General features: G+C 39.6%; 1 protein-coding gene across 2 annotated transcripts in view; it reads right to left on the reverse strand.

The window, feature by feature from the left end:
- The window catches only part of dock1 (dedicator of cytokinesis 1), a 138710-nt gene extending 123998 nt beyond the window's left edge, over positions 1–14712 (reverse strand). For both annotated transcript variants that reach the window (XM_028429969.1, XM_028429968.1), the window contains exon 1: positions 14524–14712. In XM_028429969.1, coding sequence (XP_028285770.1) covers positions 14524–14566 — 43 coding nt within the window. In that variant the 5' untranslated portion in view covers positions 14567–14712. The remainder of the gene's footprint in view (positions 1–14523) is intronic.
- Between the last annotated feature and the right edge of the window lie 1601 nt (positions 14713–16313).

The following is a 16313-nucleotide window of genomic DNA, read 5'->3' on the forward strand; positions in this document are numbered from 1 at the left end:
CACGTCTACGCCTTCCGCACAATTATAAGCAGCCTCGTCTAAACACTGGACTGATTGTAATTCTACACTTTGGGCTCACTAATAACCTGCACTAATCTACGCAGAGTATAACATATCATTACACTCAGATGATAATGTGGTATGCTGATGAAGTAGGGGTGGGAAAGAGGAGGTGGGAGAAGTGCATAGAAAATGTTCACTGGGAAGGACTGAACCTCTTGATGTTTTGTGTAAAGTCCCCATGGGCTGTCAGCACACAGAGTTCCAGCCAGGAAATCCCAGACCAGAGGACCTTGCAGCAGGACAAGACATAGGTCTGTATGGGCTGAGCCAAAGTGCAACTTTATACTAAAGAAGGACCCTGGAACCTGAAACATCTAACTAGTGTAGCAGCACTCAAAGCTTTGACCCTTATTTTTCCATGTTTTTACTGCAGCACGGCTGATTTTTTTACATTTTTAAAATGTAATAGCGTCAGGTTCTTGATGTGAATTCCTGAGCATCAGAGGATGATGCAAATAACTGGCAATTAATGTAACTTTAATGTAACCATCTGTGACCACAATGAGAAACTAGCAGTCTCAAACTCTTTGGAACCAACTGGGTTTGAGTTTTTCCTTTTCAGTATTATTCAACATGGTCAACTTTGTGTCTGTGACAAAATAACATGACATATCCAACACCCTGTCATGATTCTGTTTGGCATTCTTCTCTAAAGAAATCAAGCAGCAACATCCATGAAAAATGAAGCCAGTCCTGAGGTGCAGTTCCTCAAAAAAACTGCTTATTATTTATTCTGCAGTTTCTCAATCCTAAAACAGCTTCAAAGCAGAGAAACTGACAACACTGAGATTGCTAATGATGTGTAGATATGTACATTTTCATTTCTGCAGTTTTGTTCAAGGGCAAACAAAGACTGGATTAAACCAACCATATGTGAGAGGAAAAAACAAAGACTGTAAGAGAAGAGTTACATGCAGTGAAACTGAGCAAGGGAATATGAATTTAATACAGTGCTCAAGTTGAATAAGGAGCACTTTAATAAGCACACAGTGGACTAAGAACAGCCTTACCAGGCAGCAGGACTGAAGAGAAGATGATTATTACACTCCAGCTACACGACGGGTCTCAGAGGAAAGGTGGAAGAGTCAGCAGAGAGGGGTTACACACACGCACACACACACACTATATTGGTATTCTCTGAAGGATATCTCTGACTGTAAATCACTACCATGGACTGACTGACTGCAGAGTTTTAAAAGTAAATCCTTTACATGACTATATTATACATTTGACGTTCATCTCAAGGATGACAGCACTTTCAGTAAGAAGGATACACAGCCACCCAAATTGTAGTTTTTTTAACGACACTGCTCAGCATCAATTGATCAAAAATCCATAATTTACAAAACCGTAAGGAGTTAAAGTGTACTGTTTTCTGTGACCTACAATATTCCATTTAAAATAATAAAAGTGATCCTCTTGAGAAGCCGGTTCTGGGGGTGGTGCGTCAGAGCCGTCAGTTCTTGTCTTAATCTGAGTGTGGACGATGTCCATTAGCTGGAGATAATTGTCTGAATGAAGTCCCACAGTTTATAAAAAAGACTCGGGTGTCCATGTAGCACATTAGTTGGCAAGGCATGGCGGAGTACAAAAGTGTTCCTAATAAACTAACCATGCAAAACGCACTCATGCACACTTGCAGGCTATGACTCAGAATTCATAAGAAGAATCTTATTGTTAAAGGGAGGACATTTAAAGGGTTTGAAAATTACTGTAATTCCAATTTTCTGTCATTATTTTCTACTCCTGAGAAATAAAGATCTTTTCAAACCTTGTAAACCAGATGAAAGCCTCCTTGTACATTATTAAAACCTTGGCTGAGATATTGCAACACAGTGTCTCTCAGCTATATTAGTCAATGGTGGAAAAAATACTATACAGAGTGTTTATAAAACACAGATAGAGAAAGAGCTTTGTAAATGATGTACAAAGCAGAGAAAACATGGTAATTAACTTCAAGTCTTTCTCTAATAGGGTTTAATAAAAGATTTAGGCTTTCAGACAGAAGCCTGATGGTTGTAATTAACAGGCAAACTCAAGAGAAACACCAACAAAATCACTCTGCTTCTTTTAGACCAATTATATACAACACCCTTTTAGCTTTATCTGTGGTTAGAAAGAGAAAATTATGTTATTGTAATAACCTGAAATAAATACAACAGCAGCTGAGCTGTGAGTCAGGAAAAAACCCAGGTCTTTCTCTCACTGGTAGGACCACATTTTTACTCTTTCTGGACACAAGCAGGAAATGCTATTTGAGATATTACTGTATCACAATAGAAGGGCCAGTAGGCCAGGAGGAAATACTGATGGTTTTTTATGACGACAGGAAGATTAACAATACTTCATTTAAAAAAAAATGAGACAGAGTAAACAAGGGAAGTGGGCAGGATCAGGGCACGGAGAGAGGTGAGGGGAGGAGCAGGTGGAGAAAAACTACTTGCCAGATCGAGATGCCAAGAACTGTAATACCTTTTGGCAGGACTTCCTGCCATGCGCCCGGCTCCAAAGCAAGCCTTAGGGGTACAATCTAATGCAGGTTGATAACTCCACTTTTACTGCCTCTGTAGAGAAAAGTTATTCCTTTAATTGAAAATCATCTTTCCCAGTACGACAGGGAGAGGGAGAGAGCAGAACCGGGCTCATTACAGAGCAAAGCCTTTCACAGAGACATTCTCACACAGTGGTCTCTGGTGTTATTGGTGGCACTACACGAGTCTCTGCAAAGCCAAACCTGTCTGCTTACATGCACCTTACCAGCTTTAAATGTAATAATACAGAAACTGATTCAAAAAAAAAAAAATTCAATAACTACAAATCATTACATCTTTTGTCAAGTAATTATAAGATGAGAAGATTGTATTTATCACACCTGTATACACTAATATACAGTGATAAACTGGCAGAATCCACACAGATTAGCCTTTTGCACAGCAAGACATAGCTAATTATTTCCTGCCCTGTGTTAGATCTCTTGTGAATGCTAATGAGGCTGTAATTACCTTCAAATATTTAAAGAGAAACTCTGCAATTGACTCAGCGAGTTTACTTTGAAACCCCCATGTTGGCACAAAATTTTGACATCGCTACACTGACACAGTTTGGCATCTGCTCCATTTATAGTAATGAGACATATGGCCAAACACATATGCAACAGGAAACGCAACACACTTCAGAACAACAGCAGCTATACAAGCAAAGTCTGACACAAGCGTTCCTATACACAAAGGACAATATTTCAACATCCATATTAGCACACCTGCTGTCCTGCACTATACTTTGGATCATTCCGCACACCTCAAAAATGCTCTGTGTTAAATTGCTGGAATAGATGAAGCCAATTAACTTACAGTATAATCCACTGAACCTTGCCACCCAGGGCAACTGGTTTAGTCACCCAGAGAAAACAAAGATTCAACAATTCATTTGGCCTTAGCTCTGTAAGCTGCTGAATTTGACTACCAATGCATGGTTTGTAAAATGCTGACAGCACAGCATAATCATTTGGCCTTTTTAAAAGTACAGATTAGATAAATGGAACTGGGGGAGCTGGTTAGAATAAACAAGACTTAGAAATTAATGTCTGTTTGATATTTATTGGTCATTGATTTGATCTCCTTTTACAAAGCACTGGGGCAACAAGCCATAAAGGAAACTCTGCATGGAATAATAATTTCTGGGTTACATTCAGAATGTTACCAACACATCTAATGTTTCATTTCATCATTTAAACAGAGTCACTGAGGCCAGAAAAGAGTCCTCAGAAACTATTAGCAAGAAACCTGGCCTAACGAGCTGATAATGCTCAGGGAAGAGGGCGTACAGCATGACAATAGATAGAAGATCAGTGTAGCTGAATGTAGCAGACCTCTGGTCTGTGTGATGCGTGTGGATGACTGTCTGCAATAATACATCCCGTCTCCCGGTGTTTAATGTGCGCGAGCCACTGTAATGCCGTGATCAATACTGGGATTAGTAGCCACCTTTTGGACAGACGCTCTCCTCTGTGCGCCGTGTTTCTCTTTCCAGGAGCTGTTTGCCGGCTGCTCATCTAAACTGTCCATCGTCGTTGTACTTCCTCCTTCTGTCTGCGTGTTCTGCATCTGAAGAAGCTCGTGCGCTTCTCCACATTCATCACGCCCACAATAAATTCCGACCAATCACAGCATGGTTGACGCACAGCCTTGAGAGAAAAATCTCCCCCCGTGCCATGTGTATGAGTGTGCTGCACAACGGGCGGTCCGAGATAAAAAATGACGTCATTTTGTGGGCGTAACGTCTGCAGGGGGAAGGGAGTTTTCTGTTCTCGCGGAGTATGGATCCAGCTTTAGCGTCTCTCTCGCTACATTTGGTGACTTTCCAAACTATCAAAAGCAACTACTGAAACTGGTGACTTTTGGAGACTGACGTGAAAGCACGCATTCTGCAGTCAGGCTAACCAAGGAGGACCTTGAGCTCCTCCCCCCACCTGAAAACACTCCGAGCAGGTTCAGCTGCAGGCAGAGCAGAGAGACCCACACCACTCTGCGTCCAATCGAGCGAAAAGCTGCCGAAGGTCTCCTCAATGCTTACAGAGCGGGATGTGAATAGCATATTTCAATAGCAAAAATAAAATAAAAACACAGGCATCAGTACCGTTAGCATTGCATAGCTTAGCGTAGTCATAGAGTTCAGGCTATCCAATTAGCATGTCATCAGCAACGGTGGCAAACAACACAAGTTCTCTGTCCGACGGTGGGAGTATGTGCGCGCACGTGTCGGTGTTTGTGTGTCTCTGTGTGTGTTTGTCTGCGCATGTGTCTGTGTGTACACGCATCGTGCCTCTGTGCGCAGACAGCAGGGGTGAATTGTAAACCATGCAGACAGATATGACATGCTGCCATGCAAATAAGATAAATAACATGAGCTGTTTAGTTTGTTTAATAAAAGAACAAGGTGTAGACCTGTTCTATAGGAAAGGTTTTGATAGAAAAGAAATGGCTTCTGTTATGATCTGGTGCTATATAGAAATTAAAAAGAAATGAAATTGACTTAACCTGATATAATGATGGGGAAACACTGAACTGATTCTTAAATATGGTAAATGTTGGATAATTAGGATATATTTTGTGCTCATCTATGGTATTTCCAGAGTGTTAAAAGTAGAAAAAAACTCAACAATGTAAACCGAACCGAACCGAAAACCATGACCTCAGAACCGTGATATGAACCGAACCATGGATTTAGTGAACCGTTCCACCCCTAATATGTATACAATGTGCTATCAGAGAGCGTTGTACGAGTGAAGTTCTCTGCCTTCTCCGCCTCTGGCAGCACTCGCTGCAGCGCCACCCATTAGTTCTCTTGCCCAGTCCTCTTGTGCCATCTCTGCTATCAGTTTCTTTTATGTGTTTCTGTCTACATAGTGGCGTTTTTAAAATTCACTGCAGCTGTCTGCAGCGGTGTGATGCGCATACACACACAGGTGAGCCAACTCCCAGCAGCGTGCTGTTTGGCTCTCTGTTGCTCATGACGTGCAAGTTGGTTTGACTTAACTCCATTGACTATGCTTAGATAAACTATGGTAATAGGCCTACCACTACTCATAATAATAATATCAACATTAGTATTAATACCATTATTATTAATATTATTAATAATAATAATAGTGTTGATGATTGGGGGGCTTTCCAGTGTTAAATGTTCTTTAGAAATTAAAGTTTATTGATCTTTGAAAGGGTGTATTGCATTATATGTCGTTATCATTATATTAGTTGAACAATATTATCGCTTATCGCAATAATTTCTCTTGGCAATTAATCGTCCAGCAAAATCTGTTATTGTGACAGGCCTATGCATTCACAGAACAGCCTCTTCTGTTGCTCTGTTTGCAGAGCCGTATTGGTTTACATTCAGTGTCTCCTTGGTTAGATGTCTGTGCAAAGGTAATGGTTGTGGTTTCACAAATGACAGGGGTGGTATTTCTAAACTGCATCTACAGACATTTGCAAAAGCATGGCTGTAGCCCTAGGTGGCTGAAGTTTAAGCATATACAAAAAGACACTAAGGCATTCTACAGGCAAAAAGTAAGTGTATCAGATTAATTGATCTCATAATTTGCACACACAAGCAAATATAAAACATTAGTTTAAGTGGTAGTTTAGCACAGGGGGTCAAGTATTGTTTCTGTCTGATGTTTTTTGGTTTTCACAATTTTAAATATTGCAACTTTAGTTCCAATAGAACAGAGATAAATCTTAATAAAAAAAATCAAGTTCCTTCTCTTTATTAAAACAATGAGGTGTCAGCTATGGCAGTGAGACAACTTCATCTAAAATCCCTAAAGGTTAATCACAGCAGAGCTGCCACTCACTGAAATCTAAAAGTGTCGCCAGGGCCTCACCAACCAACATCTGATCTGCAAGGGTCTGACTTTATCAAGTATTTAGGCAAACACACACACGCACAAACACACAAAAGACTATTTCATCAAATGCCAGCTGTACTCAAGGGCTGTCTGTTGCTGCACAGCAATACTGAGCGAGTCTGTGACCACACTCAATGAGTGACATGTCCATTACAAGTCTCTAAAACAACCCATGGGACATTTTAAAGGTGACATACAAAACATTAATATGGACTGCAGCTGATATTAATGTTGACAACTTTATAACCTGAACAGCCCCTGAGATGTCGAGCCCTGTAAAATCTGCTATGCATGAATCTTAACAGCTGTGATTAGTAGACTCGAAACCAATACATTTTCTCTGCTGGAGTTTACTTAGGCAAAATGAGTATGTGCTTCAGCTTATGGGACTTTAATAACAGCTTTTCATGTTGATGCCTTTTTCATGCCATGTATGCACCCTGAGTCATCTGCTTGGAGAAAGATTCTGCCTCCTGAGGTGTTTAGGAAGTGAGTTTCCCCAGAGAGTTAGTCCTTTTAGCCCATGCTTGACCCCCCGAAACACACAGGTCACCCATGTCAGCTCACCCACTGGCTGCCTGGCACATCCCCAGCTCAGCTGCAAGCTCAACATTCTGGCAGAATAAAGCCTCGGCAAGAGTCTCAGCTATACATTGTGAAGAATGTTCAATACAGAATAGGCAGACAGCTCCTTTCGTCGTGGACGTTAAAGCTGTTTTTCCCTATATGTACTGCTGGTGTCTCCTATGAAAAAAAATACTACTAATCTATTAAAATGCTCTCATGATGTCAAAGATCTTAAAAATAGATACTGAAGTTTGTAAGAAAAATGCATGTAATGCAGGGGGAGGATATTTAGGAGGCCAAGTGTACAGTTCATGCAGTTCATAATGCTACCTGGTCTTTCAGGAGCGTTTTACAGTTGAGATGGGAAATAAAGAGCAATTCTGTAAATATAATAATAGTATTAAGTTAGTAAGTAGTAATTACATCTTAAAAAAATATATGCAGAGGACCAAAAAAAACATTTTTATTTAGAAACATTGCTGTGACGATCCCTGATAAGAGCCAATAGCAAACCAGTCTAGCTGTCCACACCTCACAGTTCATTATTAAATGCATATCAATTATTATTAGCAATAAGTAAAGTAAATGCCTCCCTGATACAATATGACAGCTTAAATTATGTAATAACACTCGTCTACATAATGACCTTTGTATAACACTGACGTGTTACACACCATTAACCATCTGTCAAGCTAGCCAAAGCAGCACAGCAGGACTCATTTCAGACAATACACAAGCTGTTTGGCATGACCACAATCAATACATAGAATGCAGTGAGTCTTTTAATAGATCAGCTAAAGGTAGTGAAAGAAATTAATTTGTTTTCACATGGTTGAAATGGCACAGGACCAGACCATTACAGGTCTATGATGCAGAGGCCTGCCTGATCACATCTGTGAGCACCAACTTTCTCCACAGTTTTTTTGTATGAATCCAAAATAGGAAACCATGAAATGGTGATTCACAGGATGCTGACTTAATCCTGATTCATGTTTAATGTTTACACTTAACCAATTACTTGCACGTTTTTCCACTGAAATAGGCTCAATCTTGAAATTTTTTAGGAACTATTATTGAAAATGCCAAACCCAAGGTTAACTGGTCACAACTGCCGTTTCCCCCTCCTGAAGACAGCAACACTTACAACAAGACATAAAAGTGCTCTGGCTTTGTCTCAGTGGTGAGCCAGGATGGAATAGTGTGGAACCACTTAGCTATGCACTGATTAAATAGGCCAGCTGTCATTTGTCTTAGCCACCATCGCACAGCAAGCCACTGGGAGCTGTACTATTAGAACTGCCTCACCAAGCAGCACGGCCCATAGTTAATATATAATTCCCTTTCAGAATGAATAATAGCAAAGTCATACTGACCTCCAAAAAGAAAAGACGAGGACGATGTCTAAAGTTTTGACTAAGTATACAACATCTAATGAATACAGACGAATTAATCTGATTAATCCATCTATAGAGCTCTTTTATTTATTTTATAGATCTCTCTTTATTTTTGTGCAATAAAGCTATATTTACTGTAAAAGTTGAAGCAGGGACTGACGCCACACCCAATATAATTGCATTCCTGTACAAGTCAGAATACCAAGAATGTGCAGCAACTTGTGCAAACAACACAGTAGCAACAAGTCCACAGAGTGAGGGTCTTCTGTCTTTCAGAGTCAGTTTTATATTTGAGTTGAGAAGGTCCTGCAGGAACTAACAAACTCTTTAACGCCAGTCAAAATGTTTATAGGTGTTCCAGTAGCAGAAACTTTCTCACTCTCTCAGGGCTGTTTTAAACAAAGACACAGCAGGTACCTAAAGCATGTTGACAGATTAAACCTTACATCTAACCTCACTTCCGGTTCAAAATTATGGGGTTAAACAACAGCCAAAGTAGACAATGTGGACAACAAAGGACAGCAGAACAAAGGATGTAGAGAAAAGTGAGAAATCAAATTAGAAACAAACTAGAAAAGTCAGCTTCACTGGCCACAGATGAAGTTCAGAGATTTCAGTATTTATATAATTTTGCAAGTACAGGGAATTCTATCCAGATTAAGGGGACATCCCTGTAAATATGTGCATCTGCGCTGAGTTCCTGCAGCAAAAAATAAACAGTAGACTTCCATTTAGGATTCATTAAATGATTTGTCACTTTCTTATACACCCGATAACAAAACCTTGCTTAAATTGTGATCTAATATGCAACCTGGCAAGTATTACAGACATTTATGTGGTGTTGGCTGACACGAAGAGTCTAGGTCTAGGTGGCCTAGTTCAATAAATAACAGCACATTGTATTAAACATGGAAAAAGCCTGAGCTGGATGATATATCAGGTGGACGGGAGTATCCAGGAGTCTGCTTATACATGCAGAAATAATAAATAACCCCACACTAAGATGCACAAACTCATAAAATTGGTATTAATGGTGTTAGCTTAGCTTTATGCTCCGAGTGACTGCTCAAGAGAGTTGCACAGTTCTCACACGCAGCACTTAATAAAAGCACTCATTAGCATAACCACATACACTGGTCACCGCACACAAGGAAGGATGAGTGAAAGTTCTTACACTGTTCAGTGCATTATTTGTACAGTTTTATTCATCAGCAAAGGTGCTGGGTTGATCAGAAGCAGCAACTAGCTGTAACAACCACACAAAGATGAAAAAACAATCTCCTGCTTGTCTCCACAGTAACACCTCTCTATTAATCAGCTACTTTATTTCACTCTAGTGAAATCGCTGTCTTAGATTTTGTCAGCTCAGCTTTTTTTTATGATTTCTCTCTGTGTAGGCAGAGAGAAATCAAATGCCTTGTTCTAAAACTCAGCTGTGTATTTATTATTGTTGAATGCTTTGTTATGTCAGAAATGCTAGCAACATGATCTAGTAGGTAGCAACACTTTCCCTTATGCTTCAAAGGACAGGGAATTTTCAGAAATGCGAGAATTATCGTGAAACAGCAAGAGTTTAACTGATAAAAGATGAATCATCTCCTATATTTCACACCAACTGCCCTTCGTTAGGGCTATAAAGCAGGGTAAAATACAAGGCACTGACCTGAAAACATATGGTTATAATTTGTGTAGCAACCAAGACTGCTTTTTAATTGCAACCATATTTGTTAGCTTTCTGCACTTGTGGGTGGGAGGTGGTATTCTTGAGAGCCGGGTAGGGACTTTGCAAATTACATATGGCCTGAGTCAAAAGAAGAGGCAACTTGGTCTCCATTTCCTGCTCTCAATGTGTCACTCACCACTAACCTGTTCCAAATAAAAGCCATGTAGCGCTGACAGCCCTGTCAGCCATCAGTCTGCCAAATGTCAGCTTGAAAAAAATGAATCATAGCCACACAAGCACTGAAAACTTTGAGCTTAATGTGTGTGCATGTGTGTGTAATTGTCCTCTCAGATAAACTAGTCCGTGATCTGACCTCCAGGAAGAAGCACTTCCTCTCTGGACCTCCAGAAACAGGAACAAAGTGAATGTTGTCCACAAGTATTTTATCAGTATTATAGACTTTCAAATTCTTCTTAAATGATGAAGACAAAGCAACACTGTATGAGGTACATGCTCTCCAGGGCAATTTATGCTCGAGTCCCTACAGCATCATGTGGAACCAGTCAACAGTCCTCTTGCTTAGTGTGCCCTGCTTTGCCTCTAGAACCCTCTGAAGTCTCACTTAGGGAACAGCAACATCTTGATGAAACAGAATTAATGAGACAACACTTGAAATTAGCATCAAAAAGTACTTCCGGTCAATTCATCACAGGACCATCAGACAGCTAAACAACATTTCCCCCCAAGGCCATGTCAAATCCCTTTGAGCTTCATAAAACTCCTGATCCCTTTAATGTATGCTGGGCTGGCTGGCATTTGACAAGAAAAAGATCTGTGTAATGAAATAAGCTCAAGGTCAAGAGAGATATGATTTCTTTGACAAATGATTTCCCTCTTTTATGATAAGATGATGATAAGAACACGGGTCAAGAAATGAAGTCAAGCCCTGAGTAAAAAGTCCTCAACTTTACCATGTGACTGCTTCTCTTAATGCTGACATATTCTGTCAAATCATGGTGTCAGCTAAGCCACATATAGGCAGAATTCTGAACATGCCACTGGAACTGAAGTCATTGTTTCACTAAGGAAGTCAAGCTAACACCTCAGGGTAATCCTGAGAAAACAATGAGAAACATTTCTTGCTTGCTTTCAAAATGAGGTCACATGTCCTCAGTTCAAACCCTACCCAGTGTTGAAGGATGTCTTTATACAGACAGTATGGTATGGAATGGTTGTTTATTGTATTGTGGATACACTGCCTGGTCAAAACAAAACCTGGGTAGATAACAAGTGGATAATTACAGCAGTGATCAATATGTTTCAGCTGGGAATACGTTGTTGAGCCTCGATTTAAACTCTTGGACATAACATAACCTGGATGAATGAGAGCATCCACAGACACTGTTTAAGCAATGAAAAAGGGTAAAATGTACCCTTTTTCAGAGTGATAGGTGCATCGGGACAAAAAGAGAGGCAGATGAAGGGATGCATTAATATGTTTAGTGCCTAGTGTACCTAGTGTGTTAAAAACTGGGGTTGCTTCAGACCTTAACCCCACTTACAAGCATTTGGTTGTGCTGGAGACTTTACACAGCAATCAACTCTTCCATTATCAACACAAGCTCTTGGAGAAAAATTAATGAATCTGAATGGAAATAAATGTTCTTATATTGCATAAGTTTATACAAATCATTCCACAGCAAATATGTGCCGTAATCAAAGCTAAAGGCAGTCCAACAGCCAGACATTATCTCCCAATATCAGCTAATCAATGATTAAAAAAAAAGAAAAACAAATCTGTACAAGTCAAACAAATTTAACACTGGTCAGACTTAAAACGACAGTATTGTAAATCCAACCCTAATGCAGCATTATATCATAAATGCATCATCTTTCAAGCCTACGGTGCAGGAGGTATGTTATTATTATGCAACATTTCCAGAGACCAGCAGCATTATCATGCACAGAGATACCAGGTAGAAACAATGCCTGGTGAGAAATTTTGATCAATGAAATTTAATTTTTATTACTACTACATTAGTAGTAGTAGTAAATGCTTGCTTGGATGTGAATTTAGTCTGAGGGCTTTAGTTGCCACACAGAGGCATTAAACACAATGCAGCAAAAACAATGAATTTTTGCACTGAGCTCTGTTTTTTGTTTACGTCTGCAACACAAATCTAATGTGATTTCATTTTCCTATAGGATTGTGTTCAAGCTAGCCATGCTTCCACAACTGTTATTGTAATCTGAGCCCAATGATATGATAACAAAACCGTTCATAATCATTGCTAAACTCTGAGTCAGCAGACACTGCCATTCATTATTAATGATGCTGTGAAAAGAACTAAATGAGACACTTTTCACATGTATAATAATAAAGCTATGGGGCCATAATGAGAGTAGTAAATGGTGTGACAAAAGTTTTTTTTTCCCCAAACAGAAATAGGTCTACAGTGAGCGCTGCCAGCATAAGAGGTCTCACAGAGTGCTCATTAGTCCTACTCGGTCAACACATTAAGTATTAGAAGTGCGATGGCTGCGCACCACACCAATCCTGAGCAGCAGTGATGTGGCAGCAGCTTCGCTTTAATGACTCAGCCACTCTTGCATTCTCTGAACCCTGTGAGAGTTTTCTCCATGATTATTCTTTCAAGATATCATGCACAGAAAAGAGACATAATCATTGGAAGTGGATACTTTTCATTCATCACACAGTATAGGCTTTGACCACAGATGCATGGAGTACAGATATACTGTAGGACATTAAGTCTGAGATGTCAATCAAAGCTTTAGTGTAGCAAGCTGAGCTCACCCCTCGCAAATCACTGGACACAACCTTAAGGAGCTATGTACATAAAAATAACAACATAGCTGTGAAACTGATTTCTACTAGAAAACACTGTGATTTGATACGATAGTGAACATGACCAGAGTGTTCTAGGGGATCCCCAGGAGATAGTTCCATTACACTGTTATTTCAGGCATTCAAGTACAGCAGAGTGAGCATGTTTAAACGTGTTTATTAGGCTCATATTTCACACCTACACCCTTGCACTATAACAAGATGCTTTATACACGTCTGCCTACTTTAGGATGAGATTTCCCTTAATAGAATACATCAGAGAGTCAAGCACAGGGATTAGCTGTCATCACTTTTTAGCCTCTTTCAGACATGCACTTCTTTCCACTGTCAGCCCCATGTTTGAATAAACACCTGAACAGCAACCTTACAAGAGTGGACATGGAAATACTTAAAATGCCTTTTTAACATAGTAGTAACAAATCTAAATGGTCGGACCCGGAACTCCAGCCGATATTGGTGCTATAGAACTGTCCTGAAATGTCTGTTGTGCTGTGTTTAATCATGAGAGAGATTAGTGTTTTAAAGATCATTGCAGCAACTGGACAAAAGTCAGGACTAAGTTAAGTCTTCTATTAATGTGGATGTGAAGGTAAATTAGCAATGGCAAATAAATCAATCACTGATATCAATGTTTAAAACAAACACACACACACACACCAAATTAAACATGAACAGCTACTGACAGCACAGGCCTGCATAGCTGCACAAAAATCCACAGACTGTCAGCAGTTTGACACAGGAACTATTGTCTGCCAAACTACACCTAACGACAACAAAAACTTTAAGAAATTAGGATTTTTGGAAACAGATTTTTTTTGAAAAAGCATCATGACATCATTTTAAAGCTCCATTTAATCTCAAAACCCATCAACTGTCTATGACACACAATCTAGTCCCTAATTTCACACATAATTAGGATTAAACCATACCATGAATATTTCCTGTTTTTTTTTACACAAAGTAAGTGTTGGCCTGGCAGTAAGTGAACCCTTCACTGCAGCCTCAGTAACAGTATCTACTCTTTGTGATGGAGTGTGTTCACTGTTGTTTAATAATCCCCTGAAGGAGAGAGTGGAAGCTAAACGGGACACTGCTCTCGGGCCAGGTTTCACAGCACTTGAGGAAGTGACAATAAACAACCAATAACACAGACTTTCCCTGTGTGGAGGACAGCGTAGCAAACAAAAACAAAAACAACAAACTACAATTCATGTGTAGCCTGTAACTAGTTAGTTGGTTTGTAGCGGAGGCCCCATATCACAGGAAGCAGCGCTGCAACTAGGCGCGCCTCTCACAATTCCCAATCCACACACACACACAGTCCTCTTCCTCACAAAGACGGACACACACAGTCCGTGTTTTACATTTCATGCTAACTAGCTGGCAAATTACCCACTCATAAGATTTGCATTCCTCGAGTTTAGGCAAATCTGTGCCAAAACATCCCGTTAGCAGCCGCATGAAACACACTGAGTTCAAATCACAAATCTTCCCTAACTTGTGCAATCTGAGAGCAGAGAGCTAGGACGAGCTAACGATGGAGCATGTAAGTTTTCTTACGTACCAACTCCATATTTCTCCTTCTTAGTGGGCACCCAGCGAGACATTCTCAGTGTCGAGGCTTCCTCAGGTATTCGCTCCGCCTGTTAGAAAAGGTCCAGAGATGACCCTCAGGTGATAACGTGGACTTTTTCTCAGTTTTCTCTGAGCTTTAGGGAGCTACTCCGAGCAGCCATTTTCCACCAGTGACAGGACGCTCCGCAAGGGGGAGGAAGGGAACGCGCAACTTTTTCAGCCTGCAGGCAGTCATGCAGCCCGCTGCTCTACACAGCACCACAAACTCCTGTGGATTAGCGCTTCACAGACTAAGACAGATTTAATAGTTTGTTTAAATAAAAAAGTGTAATCAACTGTAAAATGTATAGAAATTATGGTGAGTCTACTAAAACCGATAGGGCACTATATTTACATAGTTAATTAGAATTTGTTAAAATAGTCAAAACACACACACACACACACACACACACATAATAAATAACAGACAGTATAAGACAAAACAGAATATTTAATTTATCTATCTAATTCAATCAATCCAAACAGTCCAAACTACAGGCTAAATGTATAAAACATGAATAAAAGAATGCAATAATTACTACATCATTTTTTTATTTTAAACTACTCTACTACAAGAGTATTTCAAAACTCTTGTTTTTTCCAACAGTTAAACTAAATATATAGGCTATATATTTTTCGACATGTTGTCTCTGTCATTACTGTACTACTATTAGTAACATGTAAGGTAAGAGAAAGTCTTTATTTTAATTATTAAAAAAGTGCCTTTATTTTGAAAAATTAAAAACTTTGTATTTTCCGTATAAACATAATGGAACGTATGCTAAAGCTAAATTAATACACACAAATCCAAAAAACAAGCAGACAACACACGCTATTTTAACTCAAGGTGGTCCAGTCCTTTAACGAACAACATGAATGTTTTCATGTTGACACCTTACATCATTTTGTCTCTTTGGTAAAGCCCACATGCAAACTAAGATTGCTCCTCTGATTAACTAAACCACAGAATTAGAATTCATTTCCTTCCTCCTTTTGCATCATGATAAAAATATCAGGGTGCACTTTATTCTCAGCTGTAATCGGAAGTGTTCCTTGAAGCCGCAAGTGTTAAACAAAAGCTATAGGAGAGACTTTAAAAACCACTCATCTTGTTTGCTCATCCTCTGGTTGTATCCGATCTTTTAGAGAAGTCTATCCACTTTCTTTCCTCCTCCTCCACTTGTAATAACGGAGTCTTGGCAGCAGAGGGGGCTGTTGCTTTCAAGCTCAAACGAGAAGCTACACCCCTGTTACTTTGCTTAATAGACTTTTTGATTTGTTTTTATGTCGTCTCTCCGGCGAAGCAGACAAAGATGTAAAGATGTAGATTGCTTTCAGACATTACAGATCCATTCTGCATGTGCCCTCTGAACTTGACAAGGTGTCTTAAAGCACATCACAGCAAATGATATTTAATATAATATACCTCTGTCTTATCTCTGTCTTTGAAAAGAACTGTTATCCCAACCAGTAACACCAAAGTTACTTTGAAAGACGCCAGAGGACTGTTAATCCACTGAGAAACACAGAAATTCATTAAACATCAAAGCAAGAATCACTTCTGTTTGTAGAGTAACATCTTTGCAGATCTGCTTTAAACTCTTTTTAAATAAAATGTGAAGCAGAATGTGTCCTCAGGCACCAAGCAAATTCTTCTGTCTTGTAAATAGCCGTCACCCATGCATTATGGGACATCATGTGGGTCACAGTTAGTTATCTGAGAGGACACTGGCCCATTTT

Source organism: Parambassis ranga, chromosome 19, assembly GCF_900634625.1.
Source record: "Parambassis ranga chromosome 19, fParRan2.1, whole genome shotgun sequence".
Taxonomy (NCBI): Eukaryota; Metazoa; Chordata; class Actinopteri; family Ambassidae; genus Parambassis; species Parambassis ranga.